Source organism: Echinops telfairi, unplaced genomic scaffold (assembly GCF_000313985.2).
Source record: "Echinops telfairi isolate 266 unplaced genomic scaffold, ASM31398v2 ScPeMD7_5592;HRSCAF=6446, whole genome shotgun sequence".
Taxonomy (NCBI): Eukaryota; Metazoa; Chordata; class Mammalia; order Afrosoricida; family Tenrecidae; genus Echinops; species Echinops telfairi.
Window position 1 is genome coordinate 24096099 of NW_022109491.1, and position 16778 is coordinate 24112876.

General features: G+C 55.7%; 1 protein-coding gene across 1 annotated transcript in view; it reads right to left on the reverse strand.

Moving 5' to 3' along the window:
* Window positions 1-3147: 3147 nt before the first annotated feature.
* Window positions 3148-16778, reverse strand: part of BPIFB3 (BPI fold containing family B member 3) — a 15324-nt gene continuing 1693 nt past the window's right edge. Inside the window, exons 3-15 of the mRNA XM_004698224.3 lie at window positions 15756-15860; window positions 15297-15437; window positions 14371-14434; window positions 12075-12135; window positions 11282-11373; window positions 10979-11158; window positions 9867-9920; window positions 8182-8352; window positions 7204-7271; window positions 5997-6039; window positions 5232-5295; window positions 4225-4301; window positions 3148-3204 (exon numbers count right to left, since the gene is read on the reverse strand). Of these exons, the coding sequence (XP_004698281.1) occupies window positions 3175-3204; window positions 4225-4301; window positions 5232-5295; window positions 5997-6039; window positions 7204-7271; window positions 8182-8352; window positions 9867-9920; window positions 10979-11158; window positions 11282-11373; window positions 12075-12135; window positions 14371-14434; window positions 15297-15437; window positions 15756-15860 (1150 nt within the window). The 3' untranslated portion in view covers window positions 3148-3174. The remainder of the gene's footprint in view (window positions 3205-4224; window positions 4302-5231; window positions 5296-5996; window positions 6040-7203; window positions 7272-8181; window positions 8353-9866; window positions 9921-10978; window positions 11159-11281; window positions 11374-12074; window positions 12136-14370; window positions 14435-15296; window positions 15438-15755; window positions 15861-16778) is intronic.

The following is a 16778-nucleotide window of genomic DNA, read 5'->3' on the forward strand; positions in this document are numbered from 1 at the left end:
GGTGCCGAAATGTCTACTCTCCCAGAAAGCTTTCCTTGGATACGCCAAGCCCCTACCCTGCCTCGGGACCACCCAGGGCCTTCTTTTAACCCCAGAAAGAGATGCCATGGCTCCAGATGAGCCAAGTTTGTGGCCCACTTCCAGCCCAGCCAAGGCACACACACCAGTATAGTGGCGGAATGAATGAATGAATGAATGGCATTTTTTCACCCTCCACTGGACTGGGAGTTCTCTGGGGCCTCTTTGCTCATCTCCCCAGCTCCTCTCTCGATGTTTAGTTACCACCACCTCCTCTATGATTCCAACTTGCCTCCCTGCAAACTCCTAAGAGGTAGGGACATTTGTCACACAGGGCCAGGAGGAAGTGTGTGCTGCCTGAACCACACATGAAAGTGCTTCCTTCTTCTCCCACCGGGGCTCTGAAAGCAGCGTGGCCAGCTCCAAGCCCCGCCAAGCTCAGCAGATGCCACCCCTGAGTTCTCTGTCTATGTCCCCAGGTCAGCTCCTCTCTGGGGCTCAGTTTCCGTGTATAATGGGGAACTCAACAATGCAGGTTGTTGCTGAGTTTGAATTCTGCCTCCAGTTTCCCCGGAGCCTCTGTGTCCTTGGACGGAAGATGCCGATTGGAAACATCCCAGCCTCAAAAGATGCTGAAGGATCGGTGACTGCATCACAGCGAGCTCTGAGAACAGGGTCTGGCCCACAGTGGGTTTCAGGAGAGGGGTGTTTTACCCTTCACATGACAACGAGAGGGCAAAGACAGGGGCAACAGGAGGAAACCACATCAGCCCCCACCCTGGCATCTTCTGCATCTCCTGGGGGGTATTGGCGGGTGCTGGAAGGACTCCTGGGTGGATTGGACAATTGTACACGCTTGAGTTCTTATGCTCCTTCGGATCTCTCAACCCAGAAACCATCATTTCTCCTTCCTGGGCTTCAGTTTGAAAAACCGCAAAGTAGGTATTATGGGGTTTCCCCAGCCAAGTTGCAAGGAATATATGGGAAATAGCAGAAATGTACCTGGGGCCCCTTTCTTCACTGCCGCTCCCCACCTTCAGAAGGCCATTTCTGTATGGGAGTAGATTCTGACCCCTCTGAATGTGAACTTGACCTTGTGCATCTTCCCCAGGGCCTCTGATTCCCCTCGTGGGAGACTAGAAACAACATCTCAAAATGATGATGGTTACCTGGGTCCAGTCAGCTTTTGTGTGAACACTTTTGTGCTCCCCTAAGCCAGCATTTATTAAGTGCTAAAAAAACAATAAAAGTATTTCATTAACAACAAAACAAAAACAGAAAACAAAGAACCAAACCCACTGCCACCAAGTCCATGCCAACTCATAGCATCCCTGTAGGACAGGGTAGACGCTCCCCTGTGGGTTTCCGAGATGGTAACTCTTTACAGGATGGTAACTCTTTAAATCCCTACGTATATTATTACCTTTCCATTGAAACAAAATGCAAGAAGCCGAGTCCAGGCCTTGTCCTGCCCCACTCCCCCCACCCCCCACCCCCAGTGTGGGCTGTGGCCTGCTGTAGACTGTAGGGGGCAGTGCATACGCTGGCAGGTGATTGCATTGCCCAAGCTTTATCCTGGTCATCAGACCTGGGGCCAGCACGGTCCTTGTGGCCATGACGCCACTCGAAAAGCAAACAAAAAACCAAAGCCACTGCCACCTGCCCTGTGGCCTCCTAGCTGGCCGGAGGATTACTGGAACCTGGCGCCAAGGCGATCACCTGAGCTTAGCGTCCAAAAAGCACCTTTGTCTGGAGCTGGCCAGGGGGGTGAAGGGAGGGGAGGGACATCCGATTCCCTCAGAGGAGTCCAAAAGTGAGTCACCCACACAGGGGACCACAAGGTGGGGTGGGGGGCACTACAGAGATCAGGAAAGAATCCTAGCCCCACCACTCACCCTTCCACTCAGCCTTGTCTCCCTCTTGGACTGCCAGCCTGGCAAAGTCAGCAGGGGGCTACCAGAGGAGTACCCCCACACACACCCCTTCACAGCCCCTTTTTCTCCCGGACCCTAAGTGTAGAGTCAGGAGCCAGGGATCTGGAGTCAGACAGGCCTGGGTTCAAATCCTGGCTTCCTAGCTGGTGGTCTCAGCCAGGAAGCCCCTTAGTCTCTGTGTTTCCATTCGCTCCACTGTACGAGGGCAGAGTCCCTGGAGGGCACAAACACTTAGGCAGCTTTTGGCTATTGTCAGCCAGGCTGCACATTCTCGTCCACCCAGAGTGCCTTGTAAGAAAGGCCAGGCAGCCTGTCCCCCAGCCTCAGGGACCCCTCTCGGATGCAGGGCTACGCAGAAGTGCCAACTTGGGGTCATTCCCCAGAACCAAAGAGACCCATCCTGGGGAGCAGGGAGGTGCCCAGAGCCATGAGGTAGGATCCTCAGATTCCAATGCCCATCCTGCGGCTGTGTGACCTTGGGGCAGCCAGGCCCCGTCTCTGGCTCGAGTTTCCCATCTGCACGAAGAGCATTTGGTGCAGTTTTGCTCTGAGCTCTGTCCTGAGGTGTGTCCTCCCTGATAGACAGCCAGTGGAGATCCTTCCAGAGCAGCCCACCGGCTTCATTCATCTTGCATCTGGGGACGCCAGGACATTTTCTCGCTGGCAAACGCTTATTCGCCCTTTAAAATTCCGCTCAGACACCCCTTCTGAGAAGCTGCTCAAAGACAGGCATAGAAGGACATAGACGCAGGGAAACAAAGACAGATGGAGAAGGGAGACAAAGAGGGAGAAGTGAGTGAGGGCAGGGCAAGACACAGAGGATGCTCAGGGCAAGCAGGGAAGCGCAAGCTCAAGGCCACAAGGATGAGACCCAGGTCCCTCACTCCCAGGGGCTCCTGCCTGAGGCAGGGTAGACCATGAACAAAGAGAGCCAGGCAGCCCCTCTGGGACTGGGAAAGAAACCAGCCAGGAGGTACTGAGAGAGGGGAGTCGTTTATTGAAAACTCAAGACTTGCCACTGAGGTCCCAGGGCCCTGTGAGAGACGGGGCCCTGGGGCTAGGCCTGCTCCCCACCCCATCTGGGATAGAGTCGCAGAGCCAGAGGGCCTGGGTGGACCTGGTGGAGAAGGAACTGCTGCTGTTATCGATACAGACTAGACGGGAAATGGCAGAGGCAGAATTCTAGATGGTGCAAGGGAGGAATGGCGGCCACCTCTCAGACTCAGGATGTCACGGTCAACACAACAGCATTCTGCAAAGAGCAAGAGTTTTCTGTTAGACCCTCTGAGTCCTTGTGCCCAACACCTCTGCCACACCACATCCCCTGTCATCTGGCCCGTCACCCCCACCCGCAGCCTGAGGTTAGCACTGCATGTGGAACCAAGATGGCATCCATCAATTGTTTAAGGGGTGGATCGACACAGGAATAAACAGCACCCACTGCAGCTCAGGTTGCTCAATTTAAGACTTAGAGAGATCCAACTTCAAGGTCGATTTCTGACATGAATTTACTATGTGTCCTTAGCCCTGAAATTCAGCCTCCCTCACGCTTAGTCTTCATCTGAGAAACGGGTTAAGAACTCCTTAGTTTGCCTGCCTCCCAAGGCCACGCCAAGCTCAAAGTTGCACTGGGTTGACAGAGTATGAGGTCATGTTTATATCGAGCAAGAAAAAGTAGCATGATTGGTTAGCAATGTCTGCCACAGGTACAGGGTGGATAGTCTATGTATGGCACCTGTGGACCACGGTTATTGTGATCTTGTGGGAATTTGAGGTTTCCATCCTTGTAAACCAGAGCATGCATCTCAATTCAAGAGGGAAGGACTCTGTGATTGACTGGCAAAGTCTGCCACGGGCAAGGAAGGTGTGAAAGCGCTCATACCATTTTTTGCCACCCCCAAATTAAGTACTTCATAATTCTTTGAGCAATTTTTAAACTGCTGCAGTCCAGAGGAAGGGGTATGAATTTCCTCTTGAATTTCAAGTAGGACCCTTTGTAGATAAAAGATCCATTTGGACCATATCTGCCTGGGCAACTCACCTCTATTTTTTTTTTCTTTTTTAACATTTTATTAGGGGCTCATACAACTGTTATCCCACTCCATACACACATCAATTGTGTAAAGCGCATTTGTACATCGTTTCTCAAAACATTTTCTCTCCATTTAAACCCCCGACATTAGGTCCTCATTTTTCCCCTCCCTCCCCGCTCCCCCCTCCCGCATGAGCCCTTGATAGTTTATAAATGGGTATTTTGTCATATCCAACTCACCTCTATTACCTCTAGGACCGCATTGGCAAAATTGACATTGAGAACCTTAGGAAGAGGGATTCCAACATCCAAAGCGACTGTAGAACGGAATGGTTGAAAGCAAACAAATTTAGGGTGGGGATAAAGGTAGGACTTAGTGCTCTGTTTCTACCACTTCCTTAGGTTAGTTATTTCTCTCCTTGGAGACTTAACTCCCTGTGGAAAACACCTATCCATACCTCTAAACCCAAACAAAAATTCCCCTTGTTTGTAATACCATCAATGACTCTCCTCAGCCAAGTCTGCTTCAGCCTCCCTCAGCACCTTGTACGTCCTGACTCATCTACAGGCTAACCCAGTGGTTCTCAAACTGTATGTTGCGACCCCTTTGGGGGTCGAATGACCCTTTCACAGGGGTCACCTGATTCCTAACAGTAGCAAAATGACAGTTATGAAGTAGCAACAGAAATAATGTTATGGTTGGGGGAGGTCACCACCACATGAGGAACTGTATGAAAGGTCACGGCATGAGGAAGATTGAGAACCCCTGGTCTAATCATTGTATAACCACTTCCCACTGGGTTGTGAGTTTGAGAACAGGGCCTAGGTACAAGCAATCTCAAAATCCAGAGCTAGCATGAGATAGATATTAAATAATGCTTTTTGGGTTAACACATGGTCACCTGTGTTTGTTTACACACCTTAGTAATGGGGGGGGGGTAGTAGAGGTCAACTTGTCTCTAAACCTCAGTGTCGCTATCAGAATAATAAAGAACCAAAGCAAACTCACTTCCTTCAAGTCAATTCTGACTCGGGGCGACTCTAAAGGGCAGGGTAGGACTGCCCCTGGGGTTTCTGAGACTGTAACTCTATGGGGTAGAAAGCCTCGTCTTTCTCCCAAGGAGCCGCTGATGGTTTCTAACTGCTGACCTGCGGTTAGCAGCCCAACCCTTAACCACCACGCCACCAACATGAAGGGGAAAAATCAGATGATCCCCAATTCGGACCCTTGACTCGGTCACGCTTACCGTTGAGCTTCGGCACATAGGCCGCCCGGACCACATCGCTCAGCCATTCTTCCAAACGGGACACCTGCAGCAAAAAACATGGAGGATTTCTCAGAAAACGGCTCACCCCTTCCTCCCAAGGGGGGCGGGGCGGGGAATCAGAGGTCCAGTTGCCCCCGCCTCCCCCAAACCTGCAGACACAGGGGTGGGCAGTTCACCCCATCACCCCAAAGATGGCTCTGCCTTAGGCTGCCATCGGCCTCAGCTACAGGCCCTTGGAAAAGGCTCCTCCCTAGAGGAAGGATCTCCAGGGCAGAGAGGGGGACAGTGCCTGAAAAGGGGGGTGAAGACGTGCCCAGCTCAAGGAGAACTCTATGACGTCAGACCTTAGAACTCTGTCCATGGAGGGACCCTTAGAATGTCTAGAACCCAGGACCATCGTGAGATTCCAGAACCTCAGAACTCTGAGAGGAACAGGCTCTGAAACGTTAGAACTTTCAGAATTTGGGAAGCTTCCACTTGTGCCGAGTGTCAGGATTTGGGACCCCTGTGAGGTTCCGGATGTTTACACCTTGGTGAGGTTCCAAGACCTTCTGGAAAGATCATGCGCGTCCCTTTCCTCGACCAACACATGCTGCCCTGACCCTTACCTGCTGTAGCTTATTCAGGCAGAGCCACCGTGATGCCAACTCAAGCATTTGGACCCTAATTCATCCCAGCCCTCTTCCAGCCCCCGCGTGAAGACCCCCACCCCCACCAAGCTGCTCCCCCCGCCCAGGAACTTACATCAAAGGTCCGGGAATAGGAGGATGCCAGCTTGGCACTGAGCCTGGTGGGGACAAGACAGAGGTTGCAAGACCTGGTTCCCACCACCACCTGCTGAGAGCCACCCTGCTTCCCCACCACTCTACCTCCAACCTGCCCGAACTTGAACTCACATGGATCAGGAACAGACCCGACTCAGAGACTAGCCGATCTGCTCGGTCTCCCTTAGTTTTCCTGCCTGTACTATGGATCTAGAGGGCTCTACCCTCCCTTCTGACACACCTTGACTATCCCGTCACTCCCCAGCCTGCTCCCGGCTGTTCTGACCCTAGGCAAGTGGCTGACCCTGTCTCTGAGCAGTCATCCTGCCCCAGTCTGAGCCAGGAGCCCTGGGCGCCTTGCAGACAGCAGGCACTCACTAAAGGCGACAGCTGACTGATGCCCCCTGGCTGGCCCAACTGCAAGTCCAGGGCTGGACCACTGCTGGACATGGCTCTCTGCCGCCTGCGGAGCTGAGGCAGGAGCTATCCACCGGAAGTGAGAGATCCCCCCAGGTAGTGGGTGAGCCCCTCCGTCCAGGGCAGAGATCGGGCAGCAACAGACCCAAGTGGGAAGAAGTGACACACAGATCCCAGGGCCCCCTGGGAAGACCCTTGCATCCAGGCAGGGACAGACGACCCGGGTCCCAAGCCATAGTGAGAGAGAGCACTGGTCCTGTAACGTGGGGACCCAGACTATGGCCTGGTTCCACAGACAACCCAGCAGGGGCGCCCAGAACTGCTGAGAGTAGCGCAGCCAAGTGTAAAATGCCTGCATGGGGAGGGAAGGATCGCTCACAGCCTCGTCACCTCTGTCACTACCGCTGACACCTCTTTTCCATGGCGATGGCAAGAGCGAGCACTGTCGAATATGCTGGCTCTGTGGTAGGTGTCTGGGGCTGAGAATTCAGGAGCTGTGACTCTTAGTGCCTGCCTGGGTTCCCTCCCAGGTTTAAGCAGCAATGGGGTCTGGTGGAAGAAGGCCAGCTCTGGAATCTGCCTCCCTGAGCCTCAACTGCCTCATCTGTAAAATGGGCTAGCAGAGTCTCCTCCCCGGCAGGTCCTGAAGGCCAGGATGAAGCTGGTCAAACATGTGGACCCCGAGTGATGTTCATTAAACAGGAGCTATCGCTGGGTCCTGCCGGTCCTTGAATCTCGTTCCTAAAGATGAGGCCCAGGAGGCACGTTACCGTTCCAGGGACAGGGAGAGGTGCAGCTTGGTAGCTGAGGGAGCCAGCTGGGCACTCAGAGTCATGACCTGCATGGGGCAGAGGGGCCCGAGGTTACCCTCCAACTCAGCAGAATGAGCCACACAGGCAGGTCTGCCTCACCAAGAGCTGGCCAACTGTGAGTTTTCCGCAGTCCCCTCCCTCCCCCTTCCTGGGTCCCTGCTGGGTGTTAAGCTCCACACTGGGCATGGGTGGGGGCGGGGTGCAATTTAAAAGGTCTAGTGATCAAGAAACATGAGCACTGACAGGGAGGACAATGGGGAGGAAGGAGAGGAAAACGGGGCCCCTGGAGCTGGGAGGGGACTCTCTCTTGGCCTGGCCTGCAGAGGGGCTGCACCGGGATGGGGAAAGCCTCCCCTGGGAAGAGGAGGAGTCAGCCAAGGGGAGTGGGGAACCGCACGCCAAAGGCAGAGTCTGAGCAGTGGGAGGGGGCAACCTCAAGGTCCCTGCCATCAAGGCAATGCTGACTCATAGCAAAACCGCATAGTCCAGGGTAGAATTGTCCCTGTGGCTTTCTGAGCCTGTCACTCTGCGGGAACAGAAAGCCTCGTCTTTCTCTCAAGGAGTGGCTGGTACTTTGCAACATCTGATCATGAGGTTAGCGGCCCAACGAGCAGCCGCTAAGCCACTGGGGCTCCTTAGGGTGCCCTCAAGTAGCTGAGGCTGAGGGTGCAGGCTGGGATGACTGAGCAGGAGGCAGGAAGACCTGGCAATGGGGAAGCAAGGCAGAGGGAGGGCAGGAGAGGGACCCGCCTCCGCCTCCCCCTCTGCCTGGGTATGTGTTTGGGAGAGCCAGTGGAGCTGGAGGGCTGTCTGGGAGATAGCTGAGGCCGAGGGGCTGGGGAGGAGGGGAGCAAGTTCTGTGTCTGGGCGGGCGTGAGGATGATTCGTGGAGGGAGTGACCCCCGGTCCCCAGGCCCCTGCTCCTTATCCACTGACCACTTTCAGCTCGAAGAGGGCTTCCGGAGTCCCTGTGGGGACATAGGACTGCACGTGGAGGGCAGCGGGGATGGAGATGGTGGCCTTCTTGTTCTGGAGTGAGACCGAGGGCGCTTCCTTCACCCGCAGGGAGAGCAGGAGGTGCTGGCCGGCAGGCAACATGCCCAGCGCCTGCAGAGACCGGCAGAGCAGGGGCCTGAGGGCAGCTGGGAGGTCCAGGTCACGGAAACTATGGGGCAGTCAGCACTGAGCACCAAGCCCTGTCTGAGCACGGACTGATGTGCCAGCCAGAACGGGGGGATGGCGTTCCGGTGGGGACACTGCAATCCGAGGCAGCATGTATCTCAGCCTCCCTGTCTCACTCAGCGTCTACCCCCACCGGGACCTCCTCTCCACCTCACCTCCCTCCACTGCCCCTCTCTGGACTCTCTGGCCCCCAAGGTCACGGTTCCAACAACCTGCTTGGTAGCCCCCATCTCGGGGCCTTTGCCCTTGCTGTTCTGCTCCCAGATAAGATAAGCCTTGCCCTGTTCACCTCTTCAGGTGAGGGCCTCAGGTGGCCCTCAAACCACCTCCGCATCCCTAATCCATTACTCCTTCCTTCTCTGCTACCCATCACTCTTGATACTGTTTTTGGTTTGGTGCCTGTCGCCTCTCTCAGCACAGGCACTTTGTCTCATTTTCACCCTTTGCCTCTTCGGCATCCTCAGCACCTGGCACAAGCCTCGCTCCATAGTAGCAGATGCTCAATCAGTAGTAACTGGTTAACAGAAGGAGTTCTAAGATTAGGAAAGTCTGAGACACAGCGTCGCTGCCCTCTGGACCCTGGGCTGGTGGGCTTTGGGGGCCAGACCTGGGCTCTTGGCGTTACAGGGTCATCACTGGATTCTACCTGGTGTGTCTGTAGACTTGGGAGCCACAGAACCAGAGGCAGAGAGGGGGCGTTGAGGTTCTGGGGCTCGAAAGCCAGCAAGTCACAAAAGACTCAAGCGTCCAGGGGTGAGTCCAGCCTCCCCAAGCTGGAGAGGGTTCCCTGAGCTGCTGCACCCGTGTGGTCCTGCCCTGTCTCTCTCTCTCTCTCACCCCCTCACCCCTCCTGCTGGAAACTCGGGCTTTCTGAGCCAATTTCCAACTGTATTAGAACCAGCTATCTCATAAAGACCTTGTGTAGTCATTTAAGCTTCAGTATGAATTCAGTCTCATAACTAAGAAGTGGCTAGTCCAGCTCCAGCTGAACAGATAGGAAAGCAGAGGCTGTCGGGTACCGGTGCCCACCAGCCAAATCTCCCTTGTTCTTCGCCTTCTCTTCCCTCCCTAAGACTAGAGGCCTGAGTCTTCTTCCTGAGAACAGACAAGAGCAGGGCCGAGATGAAGAAGGCAGTTGAGGGAGAGAACTCGGTCATCTGCAAAGAACCTTCCTACCCTGCCCTCTGCCTGACAGAAGGAGCAGCCACAGGATGAATGCCCAGTTGGCTTCGGGGACAGCCAAACCCTGGTCTTTCCTCTCCAAGGGAAATCTGCTATCAGGGAACAGTAAAGCACCGTTAGTCATTCACACTTTAGTATGCATTTGGACCAAACGGTCAAACGCAGGCCGACTGCCTGAGAGATTCCGAGTAGCACTCAGGCTCATTAGCTACACGGTGATCCAGGCCCACGCCTCCAAACATGAGAGAGTCGCTCACCTCAGGAAGCAAAGCCGCCAGGTCTGTGGTTGTCAGGGGGACGTTCCTGGGAACCTGGACCCAAGACAACATGGGAGGAAGCGTGAGCACAGCAGGCCAGGAATCCCTCTGTCCCCACACAACACCAAGGACACACAGTCAGGACTCCCTCTGAGCCCACCCAACATCCACGACACACAGCCAGGATCGTTTCTCAGTCACCCTCACAGAGTGCTTCCTATGTGCCCGGCACACCCCCGGGGCTTATCAAGGCTTCATCGCGTCAGTTTGACCGCAGGTCAGAGACGCGGGTGCTCTGGCGACCCCGTGTGATGAGTGGAGAAACTGAGGCGTCTGCCCAGGGTCAGAGAGCAGCTCACCTTGAAACCAGTCTGTCAGAGCTGCCAGCCTGAAGGCCCCCGAGCCCAATCCAATCCCAGCCCTATCTCGCCTTTGGCTCCGTAGTTTGAAAAACTACTGTTTTACTTCGAAACGTTTTCCATCTGGAAGTGGCATGTACACGTGCCCATTTCTGACATAAAAAATGGAAAAGGTGGCCTCGCTGGCTCTGTCCTTCCGCCCCTAAAAGCACTGGGTAGCAGTCACCCAAGAGATGGGGCTCCCCAGCTACCCCAGTCTGCCGGCCTCCAGAGCCTCAGAACTACGTACATCCTCTTCTCAGACAGACCTGCTCTCACGGAATAAACCCACAGCCACACTCTCTCCTAGCACTCCATGTCACCCCATGTGGGTGGGTGGAGCTTGGAGAGCCCTCTCCCATCACAGTACACACTCACGTCCATTCATACCCTGACACAGGCAGCTATTAGCTGACCCTGAAGACACCGCCTTTACTCGGGGCCCTGTCCCCAAATCCCAGAGGCCCTCCAAGTGCTCTCTGGCCCCCATGTCCAGGGAGGGACCAACCCCTGCTCCGCTGGGAGCGCAGGAGGTCAGGGTTCAGTGCCACCGGCACCCTGCCCACCCCCCCACTCCCCCACCCCACCCCCGCTAGAAACTCGTCTGGAGGGAAGGACCACACAAAGCTGAGCAGGGCAGCGCTGGCGTGGCACCAGCACAGCAAGGCAGGGAGCTCCCCCACTCCTCCCAGCATCCCTGGCTGCCACCCTCACCAGCTCCGGGGTGATGTCGATGTCCAGAGCGCCGTTGGTCTGCAGGAGTCCAAACACGGTGTTGAAGAGGTACAGGGGCACGGTCACCTGGGAGGTGTGGTCCTCCTTGGGAGGCACCTTGACAGGCTTGGGGGGCTTGGGAAAGTCGATGATATCACCGGCCACACCCTTGACGATGGGCTGCGGGTGCAGGAGACGGGACGTGAGTCGGTCATGGGACTGCTGCTCACCCAGCCGTGACCCCCGGCATCCCCAGCACGGCCCCCACACCCAGCTTCCGCCAAGGCCTCCACAGACACTCACGTTGATGTCCAGTTCTATGTACTGGTTGGAGATGAGAGGCAGTGTCGCCAGAGAGAATTCCATGGACCCAAGAGCCCCAAGGGGCACCAGGCCTGCAGGGGGGGGAGGGAGGCGGGGTGGGGGGGGGAGGGACTCCATAAGCTCCAATAACAACAGACTCAATTTTAGCGTCTACTTAATATTCACTTGAGTGCCACTATCATCCCATTTTGCCGAGAAGGAAACTGAGGCCTAAAGGAAGCCGCCAGCCAAGGCCACGCAAGCCACGGAGGAACAAGGCCGGCATTCAAAGCCAGGCCTGTCCTTCAGAGCTCGTGCCACTAGCCACACTGCTGCCCTGCCTCTCTCCTGTACCGCTACAGAGAGAGATGCTTGCATCAAGATGCCTAGCCCCACCCCAGCCAGCCCTCCTTGAACTTGTTTGAGCCCTGTGTGACCACAGACCTCATCTGTGTCTCCACATGGCTCGGGGAGACCGTCATCCTGCCTGCCCAGGGAGCTCACTCGTAATTACACTGGCCTTGTGTTTCTGACCAGGCCAGATACTCACCTGAAACCTCGCCCCGCAAGAAGACAGAGAGCCGAAAGGCTCTTGAGTCCCCGAGGCCCTGCTGAACACCGTGGCCTGCGGCCAAGGCTCCGCCATTGAGCCTTCTCAAAATGGGCAGTGTGAGGAGGAAGTGAAAGTTCCAGAATCGGCCCCATCGCACTTCTCCTGAAACCCCCCCAGCCCCCCACCCCTTGGCAATGGACGAGAGGAGGGCACAGAGGATGGGGCTGGACCTCAACTTACTCAGCACAGAGCCCAGGAGCTCATTCACCACACCCAGCACGCTGTCCACCACGGGGCAGAGCTACGTGAGAAGAGACGGACACGGTAGGAAGAACACGTGAACCCCAGCGGGGCACAGAGAGCAGGCAGCGGTGCCTCCCTTATGTGATGTGCTGCGTGACCCCGGGACCAAGGCAAGATGGAATGTGGATGCGAGTTGGGGACAAAAGGGGTGAGGAGGGGCTGGTGCCTTGGTTGTGGCTTAAAGTCTCAGAAGACAGAGTAAGAAGGTGCAGAAGACCCTTCCCCAAGCCCCCAAACCCTGCTTCCCTTTGTTGCACGGGCCCCATCAGGAAACCCCAAAGGCTGCTGGGGGCTGACACACTTCTGGGGCCAGTTGGGGAGAGGGTAACGCCCTCAAAGGAGGCTGTGGTTCCCTTTGAGATTTCAGGCCCCTTCAGCCAACCCCAAGTGGTCACAGAGACCTTGGGACCCCTAGAATGAAGGCTCCCCCCACCGGATAGAGAACCCTTTTCCTCCCAGAGAGAATCAGGCCTGGCTCTGGTGTCCACCCCCCATACCACCGCGTGCTCCCTGAAAAGCCGGCATCGTGAGAGCCACAGGCAGGTGGGCCAGCTGTGAGAACCCTAACCCTGAGACCCACGGCCCACTGGAGTTCAACCCTTTCTTTTCACCAGGGCCCAAAGATGGGCACCTTGCCCGAGGTCACACAGTGGTTTACAGAGAGGCAAGAGAAGGCTTTGGCATTTAAACCTGAAGCCCCAACCTCCAGGGCCTCAGGGGTCAGGCGTGTCACCGAATTGGCAGAGGGAGGCCAGAAGGGGCAGTGCTGGGTGAATGAGGTAAGGTGGGGTTGGAGGGGGGGCAGCCCCTCTTGGCGCCAGCTGGGTAGAAGGCTCCAGGGTGGCTGGGTTTGCTAATTGCATAAGAAAAGCCAGAAATCCGGATTGCTAAGAAAACTCTCCAATCTCTAAATGTTGGCAAGGGGCTCTGATTTTAAAAATAAGGTCATATCAGACTGCCTTCGGGGCCAATTTTCCCAGGGACCCAACTTCAGGGCTGTGGTTTAAACAGGTACCCACACACCCTTTCATTGACATCCACCTGAGAACTTGCCAGTAGACGTCCCCAGCTGGGAGTTTCCATGCAGCTCCCTCCAAGTTTCACCTGGGTAGTCTGCCAACCCTCTTCCCATCCCCGACAGCCCCACCTGGACATTCTTCCCAAGGGCTCTCAAGGGTGAGCAAGGCCTGGGCGTCAGGAGGCAGAGGTGGCTGTGTGACATCCTACAAGTCCCTGCCCCGTCCAGCCTCAGCGAAAGCAAGGTTGGGCCAGCCCCGGCTTTCCTCAGGTGTGGCTGGTTCCCCTGCAGAAGCTGAGAAGGCCAGGGACAACATCCTTGGACAGGTTCATCGTCACGTGTCTAGTTTCTGATACCTTGACACGCATGTGTGAAGAGTTGAGCCTCTAACCGAAACTTGGACCCACCAGCCACCCCGCGGTAGAAAGATGGGGCAGTCAGTCAACTTCTGACAGTGGGTTTGGTTTTTGGCTAATATGAACATCTTTTTACTTTCTGGATGCTACTGCTAAGCACCAAACCCACTCCCACCAAGTCAATGCCGACTCACAGCGATCCTATAGGACAGGGCAGCGTGGCCCCTGTGGGTGTCCCGGAATATAAGTGTTTGCAGCAGGAGAAAGCATAGTCTTTCTCCTGAGAGGGGGTTGGTAGTTTTTGAACTGCTGACCTTCGGGCTAGCAGCCCAACCAACCACCACCACACCAAACAAATCCCTTTACAGGAAAATAACCTAAAGCTAACGTAAAGGGGGAAAAAATCAAGTCAATAATAATATAAGTGGCAAAAATAGAGCCAACCCCCTAGCCGTTGGGTAGATTCTAACTCAGAAGGACCCTAGAGGCTAGAGGGTGACTGCCCTCTTACTAGGCTGTAAGGCTTGACAAAGGGCGGCTGCTATATCTTTAGCAGAAATGGAGCAGCTGGTGGATTTGAACCACAGACCTTGTGGTTAACAGTAGAGTGCGTGAGCCACCAGCAATCCACAAGAGGTAAGAAAGAGACTTGAATTTGGGATCAGAGAACGTTGGCCTTCTAGAGCTGTAAATTCAGGACTTGGAGGATAGCCACAAGAGCTGGCAGCCCGGAGGCTAGGAGAGGATTACCCAAGGCTATGGGTGGGAAATGCAGTCTAATCCAGCCGGTGCCCACCTTTACATTAAACTAGCGAGGGGTGGGGGACTACCCAGGGGGAGGGGCAGGTCCCACACTCACCAATCCTGGCAGCACCTTGAAGAGTGTCTGCTCCACCACTCCAAAGAGCGGAGCGGGCAGCAGCCTGGACAGAGGGGGTTGGTATCAGGGTGTGACCACTGCTCGGGGAAGCACCCACCTGATGGCAGAGGACAGGGAAGGTGGATCCTGGGGCCCCTGGATTTTTCCTGTGTCCTCTCTGGGTGGGGTTGATTGGGGCTTTGGGACCTGGTCCCCTGGGTCCTGAGGAGTCATTTTCCCAACTTGCTTCAGTCCCCTGAGCCTGTATCATGCCCACCTGACAGAGAGCACAGGGAGGTTCAGTGAGCATCTCCTCTCCTTGTCTCCCCCCACATCTGTAGACAAGTGGGCCTAGAATATCATCTGGCTCAGAGAGGAGGCTCAAGTGCTATTTGTTGAGGATGGATGGATGGATGGATGGTCTGAGGATGGATGGATGGATGGATGGATGGATAGAAGTACACGTGGATGGACCCAGTCCATTTAAAGGTCATGGGGGGCAGGTGTAGGGTGGCAACCACAGGATCACAAATGCAGGACGCCACTACCACCTGGCTCTGCTCTCCCAAGGTCTCCAGCACAGAGGAGGAGGATGGAGCTGCTAGAATTGAAGGATCCCGACCACCCCCTGAATAAGGTGCTTCTGATGACCCTTCACTGGCCAAGGCGACCCAGCAAAGCCTGGGGGCTAGTGGATATAGGATTCAGTCTGGAGTGTAGACAGTAATAGGGGGACACCAGGTGAAGGCAGGGAGTGGGCAGGGGTGGCCAGAGGTGGGTACAGGATGCTGGGGGGAGGGAGGTCTCAGTGGGCGGGGAAGACGAGCTCAGACCCCGCCCAGCCGGCCGCTGGGACAGAACCTGGGGACCTCCGGGTACAGGCGCCAGAGGAAATCGAGTCAGGGGCGCAGGAACAGCGGACTCACCCCGAGAGCAGGCTGATGTGGCCCAGGAGCGTGCTGCAGCGCTTGAGGATGAGGATGGGGGTGCCTCGCGAGCTCACGCCCAGTGCCACCCGCGACGACACGTTCACCTCCACCGCCAGCTGCAGCAGGCCGCCCAGGGGGCTGGCGAGAGCGCGTGCTGAGGGCGCGGCCAGGGTGTGCTCCTCCCCGCCCCCCCCCAGCCAAGACCCGCCCCAGCTGCACACCTCCCCCCACCCCTTCACTGCCCACTTCGAGCTGCTTCTGTGTGAGCCCCATACCCTTCCACCCACACCCTGCCTTCTCACCCCATTTGCAGACCCCTCTGCAAATGTGTAAGATGGAAGCCCTTTGAAGGGCAATTGGTGGAGAGAGTGGGAGTCGGAGGGGGGACAGTGAGCAGGAGGGAGTGGGACAGTAAAATGAGTGGAGAGGGGGAGGGAGGCCTTCCAGGCCACTCACCCAGAGCCATGCAGGCCCACCTTGGTGTGGAGGTCCACCTGCACCCCAAAGCCCGGCAGCAGCTTCAGCAACACCTTGGGCAGGGTCATCTCCTCTATCTTCAGCCTGCAGTGGACGTGGGGCGGGGAGTCTTCACTCCAACACTCCAGCTACCCACCTGCCTGCCCACCCCGTAGCGCCTGGATCAGCCCAGACCAGGCGGAGCCCAGGCTTGCCTTGAATGTGCCCTCTGCACACCCCCACCTTACCACCTCTAGCCCATAGAATCAGATGCGGGCCTTGAGCCCAATACCGTGCCTCTCTGGGTCCCAGCTTCCTCATCTGTAAAGCTGGGTACTGCTAGTGCCCAGCACAGAGGGCTGTTGCAAAGTCAATGTGAGATGATGCCAGTGCAGAAGCTGGCAGATAAGAGATAAGAGCTCATGACACGCGGAATCCAGGAACAGGAATGGGAGCAATATTACCAGGAGGGTAGGGGGAAGGTAGGGAGAGGTGGGGAGGAAGAGGGAACTGATCCTAGTGATGGACACATAACCACACCCTCCACAACCACCCCAGGGGGGTGGCGAACAGCAGAAACCATGGGGGAAAGGACACAGCGGTAGGTGTAAGATATGAAAAGAATAATAATTTATAATTTATCAAGGAGTCATGGGGGTAGGGAGGAGGAGCTGATACCAAGGGCTCAATAGAAAGCAAATGTTTCGAAAATAATGATGGCAACATATGTACAAAGATGCTTGATACAATTGATGTATGGATTGCCAGAAGAGCTGTAAGAGCCCCCAATAAAATGATCTTGAAATAAAAATAAACCACCAGAGGCTCCATGGAAGAAAGATGAGGTTTTCTACTCCCATAAAGAGTGACATCCGTGGAAACCCATGGGCGCAGTTCTACCCTGTCCTCTAGGGATTGCTGTGGGCTGGGAGTTTTGCGTTTGAGGCACTGAGACTGTGTGCATGGAAGTATCCTCCCAGGGCCTCAGTCCAGTTTAGTTTTGGCCTTGATCCTCCCCCCCCC